Genomic DNA, 14,045 nt, shown 5'->3' with positions numbered 1-14,045 from the left:
CCTTCAACTCAAGCTTAGTTGTCTTACATATGGGATCACAATTTGCTGTAAATTCCTTTGAAACTCCTCAGATTTCATTGTTTCTGTAGCACGTTTAACAAAGCAGCCCCACAACATTATGGATCCTCCACTGTGTTTCACTGTAGGTATGGTGCACTTATCTTTATAGGCTCTGTTTTGTCATCTATACATATAGTGTGTTGCCAAAGAGCTCTAGTTTCATTTCATCTGTACATAGAACCTTTTCCCAGAAGGATTATGGTTTGTGGGTATAAGTTTTGATTTAGTTCAGTGGCTCTTTTTAATACCTTTCTTGCATTTGCCCATAAAGCCCTGTTTTGTTCAGTTTGCAACCTATGGTACGGGTTGAAACAATCACTGTAGATGTCTTTAGCTCAACCTGAAGTTCTTTAGATGTCGTTTGTGGTTTCTTTGACACATTTCAAACCACCTTTCACAGGGATCTCTCATCAGTTTAACTCTTTTCTCTACGTCCTGGAAGGTTTTTAGAATTAATCTTGTCCCCTTTAGACTGCTTGTGATTGATGATAATAGCATTTTTGTTCTGCTCAGACAGCTCTCTTGTTTTTGCTATTGTGAACAAGGAACGAATTAAAACTACTTTTTTTTAACATTAAAGCCATTAAAGTAATGTGAGCACAGGTTATTTTCTAAATAATAACAAGTAAGTCTTATTTTGTTCTTTGTTTTAAACTGAAATTTTTTTTCCTGCTTGTCCAGGTTTTATTTTTTTATTTTTGTCTTGTGCTTTTCTTTATCAGTTCATTTGAGTTCATATATCCAAGTAGTTTCAATATACAGTACATCATTTTAGGAGATATTTTGCATGATGTTCCTACCATTTAGAGGTGGTACAAGCCATGAAACAATTATCATAACTGTGACATGCTTGTTGCAGAACAACAGAAAATGTTAAAACATTTGTTTATAATTAAATGGTGCTCATTTTGGTTATCTGAGGTTACTCTAGTTTTTTCCACCTAGAATTTACTTGGATGCTCTAAAGTAAATAACAATACTAATAAAGAATAAGCTTTTAGGCGCTCAGGTGGCGCAGCGGTAAAATACCGCATTTTAAACTCATCGGTTTGAAACTCAGCGCTGCGAGGGATAATGCATTGATCAGGGTGTGGCTCTCCGTACACAAAGCTGATCCGCATATGAACTCGCCTCGTGCAGGTGAAAAGATGCAGTCAGCTACTGCACACGTGTCAGAGGGGGCGTGTGCCAGTCTCGCCCTCCTCAATCAGGACGGGGATCGGAATCAGTACAGAGGAAGCATAATGCAATTGGGTAACTGGATACGCTTGGGAGAAAATGCATAAACTTTGTGTTCAGCAGGATGGATTAAAACTCACAGTAATGTAATAACTGAATCTGGTAATAGACATGGTTGTGTGGTGTGCTGTTATTGATGTTAAGCATCGTGCCTACTACATTTCAATGATATGTACAATGCTATGCGTTTGAAAAACTGGAAAAATAACACATACTTTGTTTCATTTGAATCAGCCAGACTTTACAGCATCTCTTCTACAAATCCAGGCTAAATAGTGCTTATGTGAATATACCTTCCTGTCAGAATCAGCAAACGTAGTGACTGCACACTGTGGGAATTATTTTCGGCAGTATGATAAGCCTAATAGAACAGCATCTTTTCAGGGTAAATGGTTATTAATGGCTTTTGTGTCCTACCATCATACCTCTGTCAGCCATGGGGGGGACAGAAACAGAGAAATGATTCAGTCCGCTCTTTATCTAAAAAAAGGGTGTGAAGTTACAGAGATAAGAACAGGCTATGAAATATTGTGAAAAATGGCAGAAAATGGAAGTGAGAATGGGAGGCAATGGTGATGGTTTTGATGGTGTCTTTTTTTACTTGTTTAATGAGGATAGCTTTGCAGGAAATGTGAAGCTTCTCACCATGAGCCACAGCTATTTGTACCTCTCACACTGCATTACAAGTAGATACACACCCGAACACACACACACATGCACACACACACACACACCGAAACACACGTACACCAGAATGAACAACACCACACACTCATTCTCTTCTCTCACTCGATTCACAATCAAAATTGTCATTTACCATTTTGCCTTTAATTGTTTTACAAATGTGCTGTAATGATACAAAACTGGTTTAATATAACCCTTCTGCACACTCGTTCCAGTAGTATATGCATGCATGAAATCCTAATTTTATTAGATTGTGTTTATGCAAAGAAATATTCAAGCCATCATTAAAATCTGTATTATGTTATGTTTACTTTGTTTTGATCTCAACAACATGATTACAGCAACAACAAATACACATTTATTTTTCAGTAGTCATTATTATCCTTGTCTTGGCATCCTTTCTTACTACTGTCTCACAATTGTTTTTGTTCACAACCAAGCTTGTTAGCTAAAAAACACGAATCTATTCCTACTATTCAGAAGCCTTTAAATGATATATACCTTGCTTTGATTGGACTCCCTTACACTCAACTTTTGTTCATTCTTGCTATAATAAGAGACTTTTGCTGCTCAGCAGTTTATGGTCACCTTTGTCTGATTCTCCTCTTTATGTTGTACCATACATTTTCAATAGGAGACAGATCTGGACTGCAGGCAGGCCAGTCCAGCACACAGACTAAGTGTTTATGAAGCCATAGCATGTGCAAAATGAGGCCTGGCATTGTCTTGCAAAAAGAAATATGGACTTCATACGAAAATGCATCACCTTGATGTAACCCCAATATACATCTATGTGTCAGTGGCACGTTAACACATATGCAGGTCATTCATGCAGTGGGCACTGACGCATTCCCATATTATGACAGATGTTGGCTTTTTGCATCTTTTTTAATGACAGTCTGTATAGTCTTTTTTCAAAAGCAGGCTAAAATTTGCACTTATCAGACCACAGCACACTTTTCTACTGTCTTTTGGTCCATCTGAGATGAGCTCAAGCCAAGAGATCTTGATAGTGTTTTGCATAGAACTGTTATATGGCTTTCTCTTTACGTAATAGTTTCATGTTGCATTTTTTTGATGCGGGCTGTGTTTAGTGGCAACACTTTTCTGAAGTGTTCTCAGGATCATGTGGCTATATTTATTACAGTAGCATGACGGTTTCTGACTCAATGCTCTCTAAGGGGACATTAAACAGGCTGTGAATATGGACAAAAATTTCTCCAGATTTTTTAAATCATTTCACAGTATTATGAATCATGGACCTAACCTATTTGCAATCTTGTATTGAAAAATTTTCTTTTCGAACTGACTGCAAGATAGGATGTGGCTCATCAGCTCATCAAAATTGTCAAAGACTGAACATTTGCTGGCTTTTCTTTTATATCCAGTCCTGATACCCTCATCTGTTATCAATTTAACTTCTAATTGTGGAACGTTTTAAAATGGTGCAACTGTAATATTTTTAAATATGTTTTTACTTTTAATTTGACTGTGTTGCAGGCATCAAATTCCAAATTAGCTTTTTTTATATATATATTTTATTTATGCATTTTCTCCACTTTTTCTCCCTTTTTTTTTAACACGTCCAATTGCCGGATTGCATCATGCTTCCTCTCCACCAATGCAGATTCCCGCTCTGCTTGAGGAGAACCAAGCTAACCCACGCCCCCTTTGACACATGGGCAGAATGCCATATGCATCTTATCACCTACACTTTGACGAGTGCAGTGCAGTACTGTGTATGGAGAGACACACCCTGAGAGCACTCTTTTCTCATCTCTGTGCAGGTGCCATCAATCAGCCAGCAGAGGTCGTAATTGCATTAGTTATGAAAGAGTCTCTATCCGGCTTAATCCCACCCATATCTGAACAACAGGCCAATCGTTGTTCATGTCTCAGCCTAACCGGCAGGCAGAGCTGAGATTCGATACGAAGTATTCGAGATCCCAGCTCTGGTTCCAGCATGTGTTTTTACTGCTGCGCCACCTGAGCGGCCCAAATTTGCTTTTAACAAAAGAAACAAATTGGTCATCCAAAACATACTTTATAATATACCAACTTTACTGTTGGCCAGTGATAGCTCAGTGGTTAAGGTACTGGACTAGTAAACAGAAGGTTGCCGGTTCAAGCCCCGCCACCACCAAGTTGCCACTATTGGGTCCTTGAGCAAGGCCCTTAACCCTCAATTGCTCATCGTGTCCTGCTCATTGTGTAAGTCGCCTTGGATAAAAGCGTCTGCTAAATGCTGAAAATGTAAATGTACTGGAAATGGGCTTTGTTTACAGATACAAGTCAATACAATTAACATACAGCAAGGTGTGTGGCAGGAATGTCTTTAACCCATGTGTTCCATATTCAATACAGTACAGATGTCAGATTATCTGCTGATAAAATAATGATCTGATAGTGATACTAAAATCAGACACTTTTATTATGATTGCACATCAGGTATTACTAGTGCCTCTTAGCTCTGGGGTCTTTCATTTGATCCTTAGCTCTATTTGTGTTTGTGTGAATTTTCCTTTTTGTGTCTGCTTCTGGAACTTCAGTTTACTTCCACCTCCTAAATACATGCTATTAGACAGACTCTTAATTGCTGTTAGGTATGGGTGTTTAGCATCCTGCAGTGAAGTTATATTCCATTACACAATAAGCTTATATATGCTTAATAAATGATTTTATAATGACTTTGACCCTCTGTCTTTAAATATACTAAATTGATTTGTATTTATATCATGTTGTATTAAATTCAAATTAGATTTTAGTGGTGTGTATTACTAATAAGAATATCTTATTGTGTATTCTTTGTTTTTTGTACAGAGTCTTCAAGAAGTCCAGCCCCAACTGCAAAGTAAGTCATTTTTTTTTATTATTCTTATTGTACATTCTTATAGTATTCCCATTGTGGATCCTTCTTCCTCACCACACCCCAAAAGCAAAGGAGTACTTCTTTGTATGTGCGTGTTAGTCTGTGTTTTTAGTGACTCAGGGTCACTTCAGCATGATTCGGACTGTTTGTTGCATAACCATGTCTTGTGCTTACATGGATTTGTTATATAATTCCCATTAGAAATATTTGTCTTCTGATTTGCTTCCTAAGGCAGTGGTTCTCAACAAATTTGTGAGCTAGGCTATGACAGTCCACATCACTGAAAAAAGCTGGTCTTACAGGTCGCACACATGCATTCATAGTAATAAAAGTATGAAGGTGTTTGGTGCATTTCCATAGGTGACCCTTGCTCTAAGGCCTGTAATGTGCAGATTGGCCTGTTAATTAAAAATGTATGCTTATGATTAATTGTTATTAAAATTGTAACAAGCCTACCTGCCGTAAAGCTTGACATGGGGCGCTGACAACAGTTTTATTCCCACCAGCCATGTCATAATGGATTGCAGAGGAGCATGAAGGCACAGATGACTGACAGCTTTAGTTCCTTTAACCAGCAGTCACTGGTCACAGCCATATTAAGCATTAATTCTCCCCCCGGTGTAGGTGTGTCTATTTCATCAGGGCTTTTCACCAAAGGGTTGCTGGCACTTTCTTTGAGGCTGTGATGCCAGGCTTGGTCTGGCCCTTCAGCCTCCAGGGGTGGTATGTCAACACCTTTATGAGCAGACCATACAGATGAATCCACACTGAACTCTGGCTCCGTCAGTTGGTGGAGTGGCTGCTCCTCTTCTTTCATAACCACTGCCATTTAAGAGAGTTCCCTCTCTTTATTCTATTTTTTAGAACATGCCAGTGGTCTGAACATGCCATGCCTGAGTAGATGACTCATTTGTGACAACTGGTTTTTGTTCTGATTCTGTCCCATTCCTATCTGCTCTCTCTACTTTTGACTGCATATTTTCATTTGTTTTCCTTTTGTTTCTGTTATTTTGGCCACCTGTTAGTTTTGTATCCCTTTCTCTTTGTAGCTCTAGCCACATTGTCATTTTCCCATGGTAAAGCATTACATACATTGGGTTAATCTTTCAATAGGTCACAGGTACAGAGGTCCACCTGACTCACCCTGTGATAGACCCACCCTGTGGTATTTGGTACCAGGACATTACCAGAAGGTTCTTCAACTTCTGTATGTTGTGAGGTGGATAGTCCTACAGTGCATTCTGGTGCCATCTCTTCCTCGGGTAATTGATGCATATACTGTATGCCCAGCTCTCCACATAATCTTGGAGAAAACAGGATTCATCTGACCAGTAAATGCTGTTGCTTTCATGTGCAGTCCGAATGCTTGCCTGCCTATTTTAGATGCTTTTGATGGTGGACAAAAGTGAGTGTGGGAACCTTGACTGGTCTTTGACTATTTAGCCCCATACACAGAAAGGTTCTCTGCACTGTGTTGTGACACATTTACTTCATCACCAGTATTAAAATGATCTAAAATTTGAACCACACTAGCCCTTCTGTTGGTCTGTACCAGTCACCATATCCTTGTCCTTTGGCAACATCCAGTTTTGGCATTCAACAACCTGTCGCTGGGTGTGGGGATTGTCCCACTGGGCCAATGTCCCACTGGACCAATGTCACTACTGTGAGCAATCCTTGCTGTTTTGGAAATAATTCAGCCCATTCATTACAAAGTCACTCTGGTCTTTATGGCTACCCATATTTGCTGCATTGAACATGAGCACTACGAGTGAGTACCATCAGCCCAACATTGAATATATCCCTGACTATGATTTATACAAATGCGCTGAAATAGACATTGTACATGTTTGGCGGATGGGCCTTTTTGACAGATTTTAACCTTGAGTAACCTATGTTAAAAAATCTATCATATCTCCAGCAGACATTATTGTTTTTAAGCCTTGATGATAGTAATAGAATTATGAAATGACAGTGATTGGATTAAGTCAGTGATAAAAAGCATGGTGTTTTTCAGTGCATGTACAAGCATTATTGTAAAAGTAAAGATTACAGATAAATTACACAGGAAAATGAGATTTGCTTTATATGTTATAATCATGACAGGTATGTTAGAAGGTAAAGCTTTAAAAGGGTCATGTTTTGTTCTTTTTCTAGCTTACAGTCTACTTGGGCAAGAGAGATTTTGTGGATCATCTAGATCATGTTGACCCAGTCGGTAAGTGTAAAGAGCTAATCATGTGCAATGTAGTTAACTCCAGCAAAACCAGCACACCTATACAGACTTGGGTGCATTTACAATGGAGAATCTAAAAAGTCTTAACCATCTGCCTATATTGTTTATTTAATTAGTTTGTAATTTCAGTAATCAGCTGTATTGTTGACAGACCAGTAATAACCAGTGCCAGTAATATTTTATAGAGAATATTTTTTGCTTTGTTACTGGACAAAATGCAGTCTAAAAAGGCAACTTTACACTGGTTATATGCATAAGCAAGTGTAGTGATTTATTAATAGCGTCGTCAAGTTGATTTTGGACTCGACGATTGTGTTTCTTCAGAACACTCTGTCTTCTGTTTGGGTATTCAGGCTTCTTAATGGTTTGTTCATTGTTCCTTTAACTGTATCCATCCATCTTGTACTAACAACTGTCACAATCCTTAAATAGCTTTACCGAATGAAAACCATGTTCAGTGTTGCCGTACCCTGCCTCTGCCCAATGTCAAGAAGTTTCTGATCATTCTACACAACTGGCAACCAGTATCAGCCTCACAAAGCAGTGAATGGTCCATCTCTTTAAGAAACAATTTATATTCCCAAAAAAAAGGTTATTAATTTGGTGCACATAAGTGTGATGTTCCCGTCTATTCTGGTGCTGTATAAACACACCGGGGACGAATTAAACAGATTAACCCCTGCTTATGTAAAGTCACTCTTTAAGTCAGCTTGCAAAATGTTAAATTAATCTGTCAGCCAAAAAGGCACTTAGGCATGGCCACATCCACATTGTTCTGCACTTTTTTAGACCCTGTGATTTTCTTTGACCTTTTTAGTGACTGGATGTATTTGCAACTTTCACTTTTTCCATTACAGTAATCTTAGATGCTTGTTTAGTAAACATCAGGAGAGGCAGAAGTTCCAGTAATAAAGGAGATTATGTGTATGTGTATGTGGACTGAAGCGCATGATTTCTAAGCCTTAAATACTGCAATTATATCCATTTTACAATATGATTATTGAAATTGTTGCCTCCTACACTGTAACTTAGTGCGTGCAGCTAAGTGACAGCTGGTATTGTTTGAGTAGCTGTTCAAACGTGCTATAACGGGGTATAAGATTAAAAGTATTAATGTGAAAGTGTAAAACAGAAGCCTTTTTTGAGAAAATGTATTTAGGCTCTGTATGTTAATGTACCTAAATTGGCAAAACACTCAAGCCCGACCAGACTGTCATTTGTTAGTGTGTTTTGTTCATTTATTAATAATTAGTTATAATTAGTAATAATTAGCTAGTTATTGATATTTTCATTTTCACCAGCCGCTTTATCCTGGTCAGGGTTGCGGCGGATCTGGTTTTACTGGGAAACACTAAGCGCAAGGTGGGAATATCCTGGGCAGGGTGCCAATCCCTTGCAGGGCTTCAGCCATCCAAGGCCAACTGCAAATACAGTACCAACTAGTGTTTCAATATATTTACACTACCAGGTACAGAACAATGTGGTTAGGACTGTTTTGCCTCCAGTGCATTAATGCACAGACTAATCTCACCTGGCAAGTACATACAAGAGTAAGGTGCGCCATTTCACACTGATGTATGTTGTCTATACTAGTTGCTTCAGCATAATGACGATGATAATGGACCATTGAAGGTTGCCTAAAGCTTCAGAAGTTCATTTAATTTTCATGTTTTTACTACTGCATTATTCTGGTGAGGGTTGGGGCGTGGTCTAGCTTTCCAAAATCACTGGGTGCAATGCAGTAACACACCCCGACTCAGATGCCTATTCAATCCAGACTCCCCCCATCCCCAGACATATCCAATCATGTCTGTATGTAGATGCTTAACTAATTGATAGCATTGCAGGGGATTTGAAGCCTGTATTCCAGCAGTAGTGGACTAGCATGATTTACCTTTGTGCAAGTGTCATGCTATTCGAAGGTCATATTGGTAAAAACAAAGGGGTATAACCTCTGCTGGCTGTACAGAGACAGGGGATATTGGAGACTGGTGTGTGACTCTCAGTGTCCGATATGGATCTTTATATGAACCTACCTCATGCATGGGAAAAGAAGCAGTCAACTAATGCACACGTGTAAGAGGGGCCGTGTTTTAGTCACGGCTCTCCTCGGTCAGGAATGGAGGTCAGCAGCAGTAGAGGAAGTGAAATGTTATCTCGTAGTTGGATACGTCTAGATTGGGAGGAAATTGGGGAAAAAATGGGGAAAACTAAATATATTAAGTGAGAAATTGGTATAGACCTCACTACATAATTTTTTAAACCTCATCTTGATTCTTTCAATATAGGCAATTTGGAATTGCACAGTGTTTTTAAATTTCTAAAAGTTCATAGGATTAAAAATGGTCAGTATTGCAGTGTAATATGAGCATAAACAGAATTACCAGAGTTTATGTGTGTGCGTGCGTGTGTGTTTGCGTATTAAACTTTATTTTTCTTCTGTTGTCCGAGTTCAGATGGAGTACTTTTGGTCGACCCGGAATACCTTAAAGACAGAAAAGGTGGGTTAATGTGCCGACGTGAGTAAGACCTGTAAATTAATGGTTTGATGCCATTTGGTGCCCAAATCTCTGATCTGATCAAACTTGTTTCACTTTTTCTTTCCTCCTGATGAATTACTCTGCAGTGTTTGTGACTCTGACATGTGCATTCCGTTATGGTCGTGAGGACCTGGACGTGCTGGGATTGTCCTTCAGGAAGGACCTGTACATCTCTACCTTCCAGGCTTTTCCTCCACTGCCCGATGAGCGTAAACCACTTAGCCGCCTACAGGAACGCCTGCTTAAAAAACTCGGCCAGCATGCACACCCCTTCAACTTTACTGTAATTAGAAATTTAATTTATCTTATTCTGATCACTAAATAAGTATGCTGCTTTTATATGTTTTATTAGTAAGCTTTTTATATTACAATTGTACCCTTTATATTATGCATTATACTTTAAGGGAGTCATTGTATAACTAAAATATATAATAGAGTGGTACCTTGTCTTCAATTGTACCTTGATGTCAATTGGTTCTGGGACTAGCATCGAATTTAAGGTATAAGCATGTATGGGAAACCTTTTAATGTGTTCCATGGTCTCATGGAACTGCATATATTTTAGGCTAATGTAAAATAATGGGATTGTTTTTGACACTTATACACATGAAAATAACACAAATGTAATATAAAAAACACTGAAACTCAATTAAAACACAGTTAAAAATCTATAAAAAAATGGCAGTGCACAAAGCTTTACATGACTTATTGTACTAAAACAACAAGTGGGGAATTTCATTAGTGAAGAGAACTTATGAGCAGTAATAATTAAGAGAGGTGTAGTGTTTCTGTGTCATTCTTTTAATACAGTACATTACGTCACATCAATCATTTTTTTATGATAAGCATTTTAGACCCTGAAAAGCTGATTCTCACCATTTCTCAGCGCCCCGAGCTATAACACAAGTTTAAAAGTAAAACAGGAAAAAATACAGCTAAACACAGATACTCTGTCAAAGTGGATTTGACGGTTATTTCACACAAATGCAGATTGGTCTCATATTTGCACTTTGATGACGTTTTATCGCACCAATCAAGCCAAGTGCTGAACAAATTGTTAATTTGAAATTAAATAAATACTTTTTTTTTTAAAAGCTGAACACTTCAAGTTTAAGGAAAACAATGAGTTTAAGGGTACAAATTTCTCCACAAAGTGCGTCGAGTTCCAAAGATTTCGAATTTAGGGGAAGTCGAGTTACAAGGTACCACTGTACTATCAAGCCGGCAAGCCGTAGCCCAGTGGTTAAGGTACTGGACTAGTAATCAGAAGGTTGCTGGCTCAAGCCCCACCACTGCCAGGTTGCTGCTGTTGGGCCCTTGACCAAGGCCCTTAACCCTCAATTGCTCAGACGGTATACTGTAGCTGCAATGTAAGTCGCTTTGGATAAAGGCGTCTGCTAAATGCCGAAAATGTAAATGTATCAAATCAGTATTTGTCACAATTAACATCATAATACAATGTAGACAAAATAGAGCCATTCATTTATAACAGTGAGATATGTTTCCAACAAACTCTGTTTATAAAAAGTTTTGTAGATGTAGCACTTCTTGGTTCCTCAAGTTTATTGTAGAATATTTTATTGCAGTTATAAAGCAAACAAAACTAGAATAAATCCTCACGATTGATTGCTCAATTGTCAACTAATCCAGAATAACAATCATCTATGTTGAGGGTTACCAGTTTCAGCCGGGAAATTGACACAACCATCAAATATTTAGTGTGATGAGGGGCAGGAAAAGCTTATTCTAATAATATATCAAGTACCAATGGCATTTAAAGAGACCTTTAATCTGTGCTGATTCATTTTCAGATTCCTCAGAATCTCCCTTGCTCAGTCACTTTACAACCTGGACCAGAGGACACGGGCAAGGTAAAATCACCTAGACAGAAACGTTATGGTCTAGTGGCGTGTTTACTACTAATACATTTCTATTTTTACTCCTGTAGGCATGTGGTGTAGACTTTGAGATCAGAGCTTTCTGTGCCAAAACGGTGGATGAGAAGATTCACAAAAGGTGAGTAATATACACTATTACTTTTTAATGATATTAATCAGCTAGTTTAACTACGCATATTGAAAAACAATCAAAATGCACATTTTTTACTGTGTAATATGAACAAAACAACACACGTTTTTATCAGCATTGTTAAGATTGTGAAGACCATAAGATAGTGCCCAAACATAAACCCAGCTAAAGCCCATACTGAGCTAGTAAACACACATTGTCATAAAATATAATTTAAGTCTATTACAAAGAGTGAATATAATTATTATTGTTCTGTTTTTTTTTTTTTTTTACTTTCTAAGACAAGATTTAAAACTAAGCAAAAACCAGCACAATTATTAAGAAGCATCAGACACTAACTGGTAAAACTAGATTTTAATCTAGATTTAAAAGCAGCTGTGGAAGGTGCAGACCTAATGTCTGGTTGGATGTTCTGCCAAGGTTAGACCAAAAACAAATGGATTTCTTTTTTTTTTTTTCTTTTTAATTTTTAATATTTTAACAGATGTTTTTTTCAGTTTTGTCTTAACAAATATCTGTTTAGCTTTGGTTCTATTTTTATATTGCATATTGTCAGCACAATGAATTAAAATAATCATTTTAAACAGAGTAGTTAATGTATGTATAGGAATGATAAATATGTGGGCCTTGATGTTGAAAGGGCCAAGAATGCCTTTGTTGGTAAAAGAAAATCAGTTTAAGATTAAAAACCTAGAAAGGCCGCTCAGGTGGAACAGCGGTAAAACACGCTAGCACACCAGAGCTGACATTTCAAACTCCTCAGTTCAAAACTCAGCTCTGCCAGCCGGCTGGGCTGGGCAGCTACATATACAATGATTTACTTGTTGTTCATACAGGGTGGGAGTCGGAGCAGGGACCTCATAACTTATGCATTTACGACCTCTGCTGGCTGATTGATGTCACCTGCACAGAGACGAGGAATAATGCTTTGATCAGGGTGTGACTCTCCGTCCACAAAGCTGATGCGCATACAAACTCATCTCATACAGGTGAAAAGATGCAGTCGGCTACTGCACACGTGTCGGAGGGGGCGTGTGTCAGTCCCACACCTCTCAATCAGGAGTGGAGATCAGCATCGGTAGAGAGGAAGCATAATGCAATCTGGTAATTGGATACGACTAGATTGGGAGAAAAATTGATATATGATAAGTGTAAATTGGATTATTTAATTTGGTTGAAAGATCACACACTCTAATATTTGGTTGGACCGCCTTTAGCTTTGATTACGCCATGCATTCGCTGTGGCATCGTTTCCACAAGCTTCTGTACTGTCACAACTAGGGATGTCCCGATCCGATCTCAAAGATCGAGATCGGGGTCGATCAAGGCATTTTTTAATTGATCGGTATCGGCTTTACTAAACCCGATCTTAATCCCGATCTTTTGTGTTACGTCAGCATGTCCGCTGTGTGGAAATACTTTAAATTGGAAAGTAAAACAAGTCCAACAGTGAAGTGTAACGTCTGCAGTGTGAGCGTTTCACGAGGCGGTGGGAGCAGAGCTGCGTTCATGTGTGAGAGTGTGTGTGAGTTAAGGATCACTCCGGTTTACAAAACAACATAGTGATGCACTCGTTTAATAAAGAAATAAATGCACAGTATATTCACATATTGTCGGGAGCAGAACACTTTATTAACTTCTTCTGTTACGGTACCGAATAGCCGACAGTTGAGTCAAGCACGCTATTTCATGTTCTATGGAAGGCCTAAAGGGTCAAAACACACTCACTTCGTGTGCAAACGTCCATCAAACCATTGTCACAATACAAGCACTTTAAGAACTGGCTTTCCTTCATAACAAAAGAGCCTTTCCATTTTATTTTGGTATTCAGGTTTTACTGTAATGCTTTTAAGTAGCTTTTTTTCTTATATTCAAGTTAAGCTGCTACACAGATTTCTGTTCATTTTTAGTGTATCACTGCATTAAACATTTTTTTTCTTTGAATGTAAAGTTTAAAGTAAAACTAATTATCTCACTCATTTTGATTGATTTTGTAAAAGTACGAAAACATTAAGCAATAGCTTGGATGCAGCATTTTTCCCTTCAGCACTGCAGAGCTATTTAGTTGTTAAACATATACACTGGATTAATTTGAATAATTGTAATGTACTTGAAGTGTGCACTGTGTGAACAGTATTATCTAGTTCTTATCTAGACAATATCTAGAAAATACAAGTATCGGTTTGAGAATCGGTATCGGATCGGGGTCAAAATTAATAATCGGGATCGGTATCGGGAACAAAAAAACGTGATCGGGACATCCCTAGTCACAACATTTATTTCTGTCCAGAGTTGCATAAATTTTTCCCCAAGATCTTGTATTGATGATGGGAGATTTGGACCACTGCTCAAAGTCTTCTTCAGCACATCCCAAAGATTCTCAATGGGG

At 38.2% G+C, this 14,045-nt stretch overlaps 1 protein-coding gene across 1 annotated transcript in view; it reads left to right on the top strand.

Annotated features, from left to right (window-relative positions):
• Nucleotides 1-14,045, top strand: part of arrb2b (arrestin, beta 2b) — a 92,463-nt gene that overhangs the window by 63,910 nt on the left and 14,508 nt on the right. Inside the window, exons 2-7 of the mRNA XM_062993199.1 lie at nt 4,804-4,834; nt 7,010-7,070; nt 9,545-9,589; nt 9,715-9,911; nt 11,440-11,499; nt 11,577-11,644. Coding sequence (XP_062849269.1) covers nt 4,804-4,834; nt 7,010-7,070; nt 9,545-9,589; nt 9,715-9,911; nt 11,440-11,499; nt 11,577-11,644 — 462 coding nt within the window. The remainder of the gene's footprint in view (nt 1-4,803; nt 4,835-7,009; nt 7,071-9,544; nt 9,590-9,714; nt 9,912-11,439; nt 11,500-11,576; nt 11,645-14,045) is intronic.

The sequence above is a fragment of the Trichomycterus rosablanca genome, chromosome 4 (assembly GCF_030014385.1).
Source record: "Trichomycterus rosablanca isolate fTriRos1 chromosome 4, fTriRos1.hap1, whole genome shotgun sequence".
Classification (NCBI taxonomy): Eukaryota; Metazoa; Chordata; class Actinopteri; order Siluriformes; family Trichomycteridae; genus Trichomycterus; species Trichomycterus rosablanca.
Note: the sequence above shows the minus strand (reverse complement) of the source record. Positions and strands in the feature narration are given on the sequence as shown.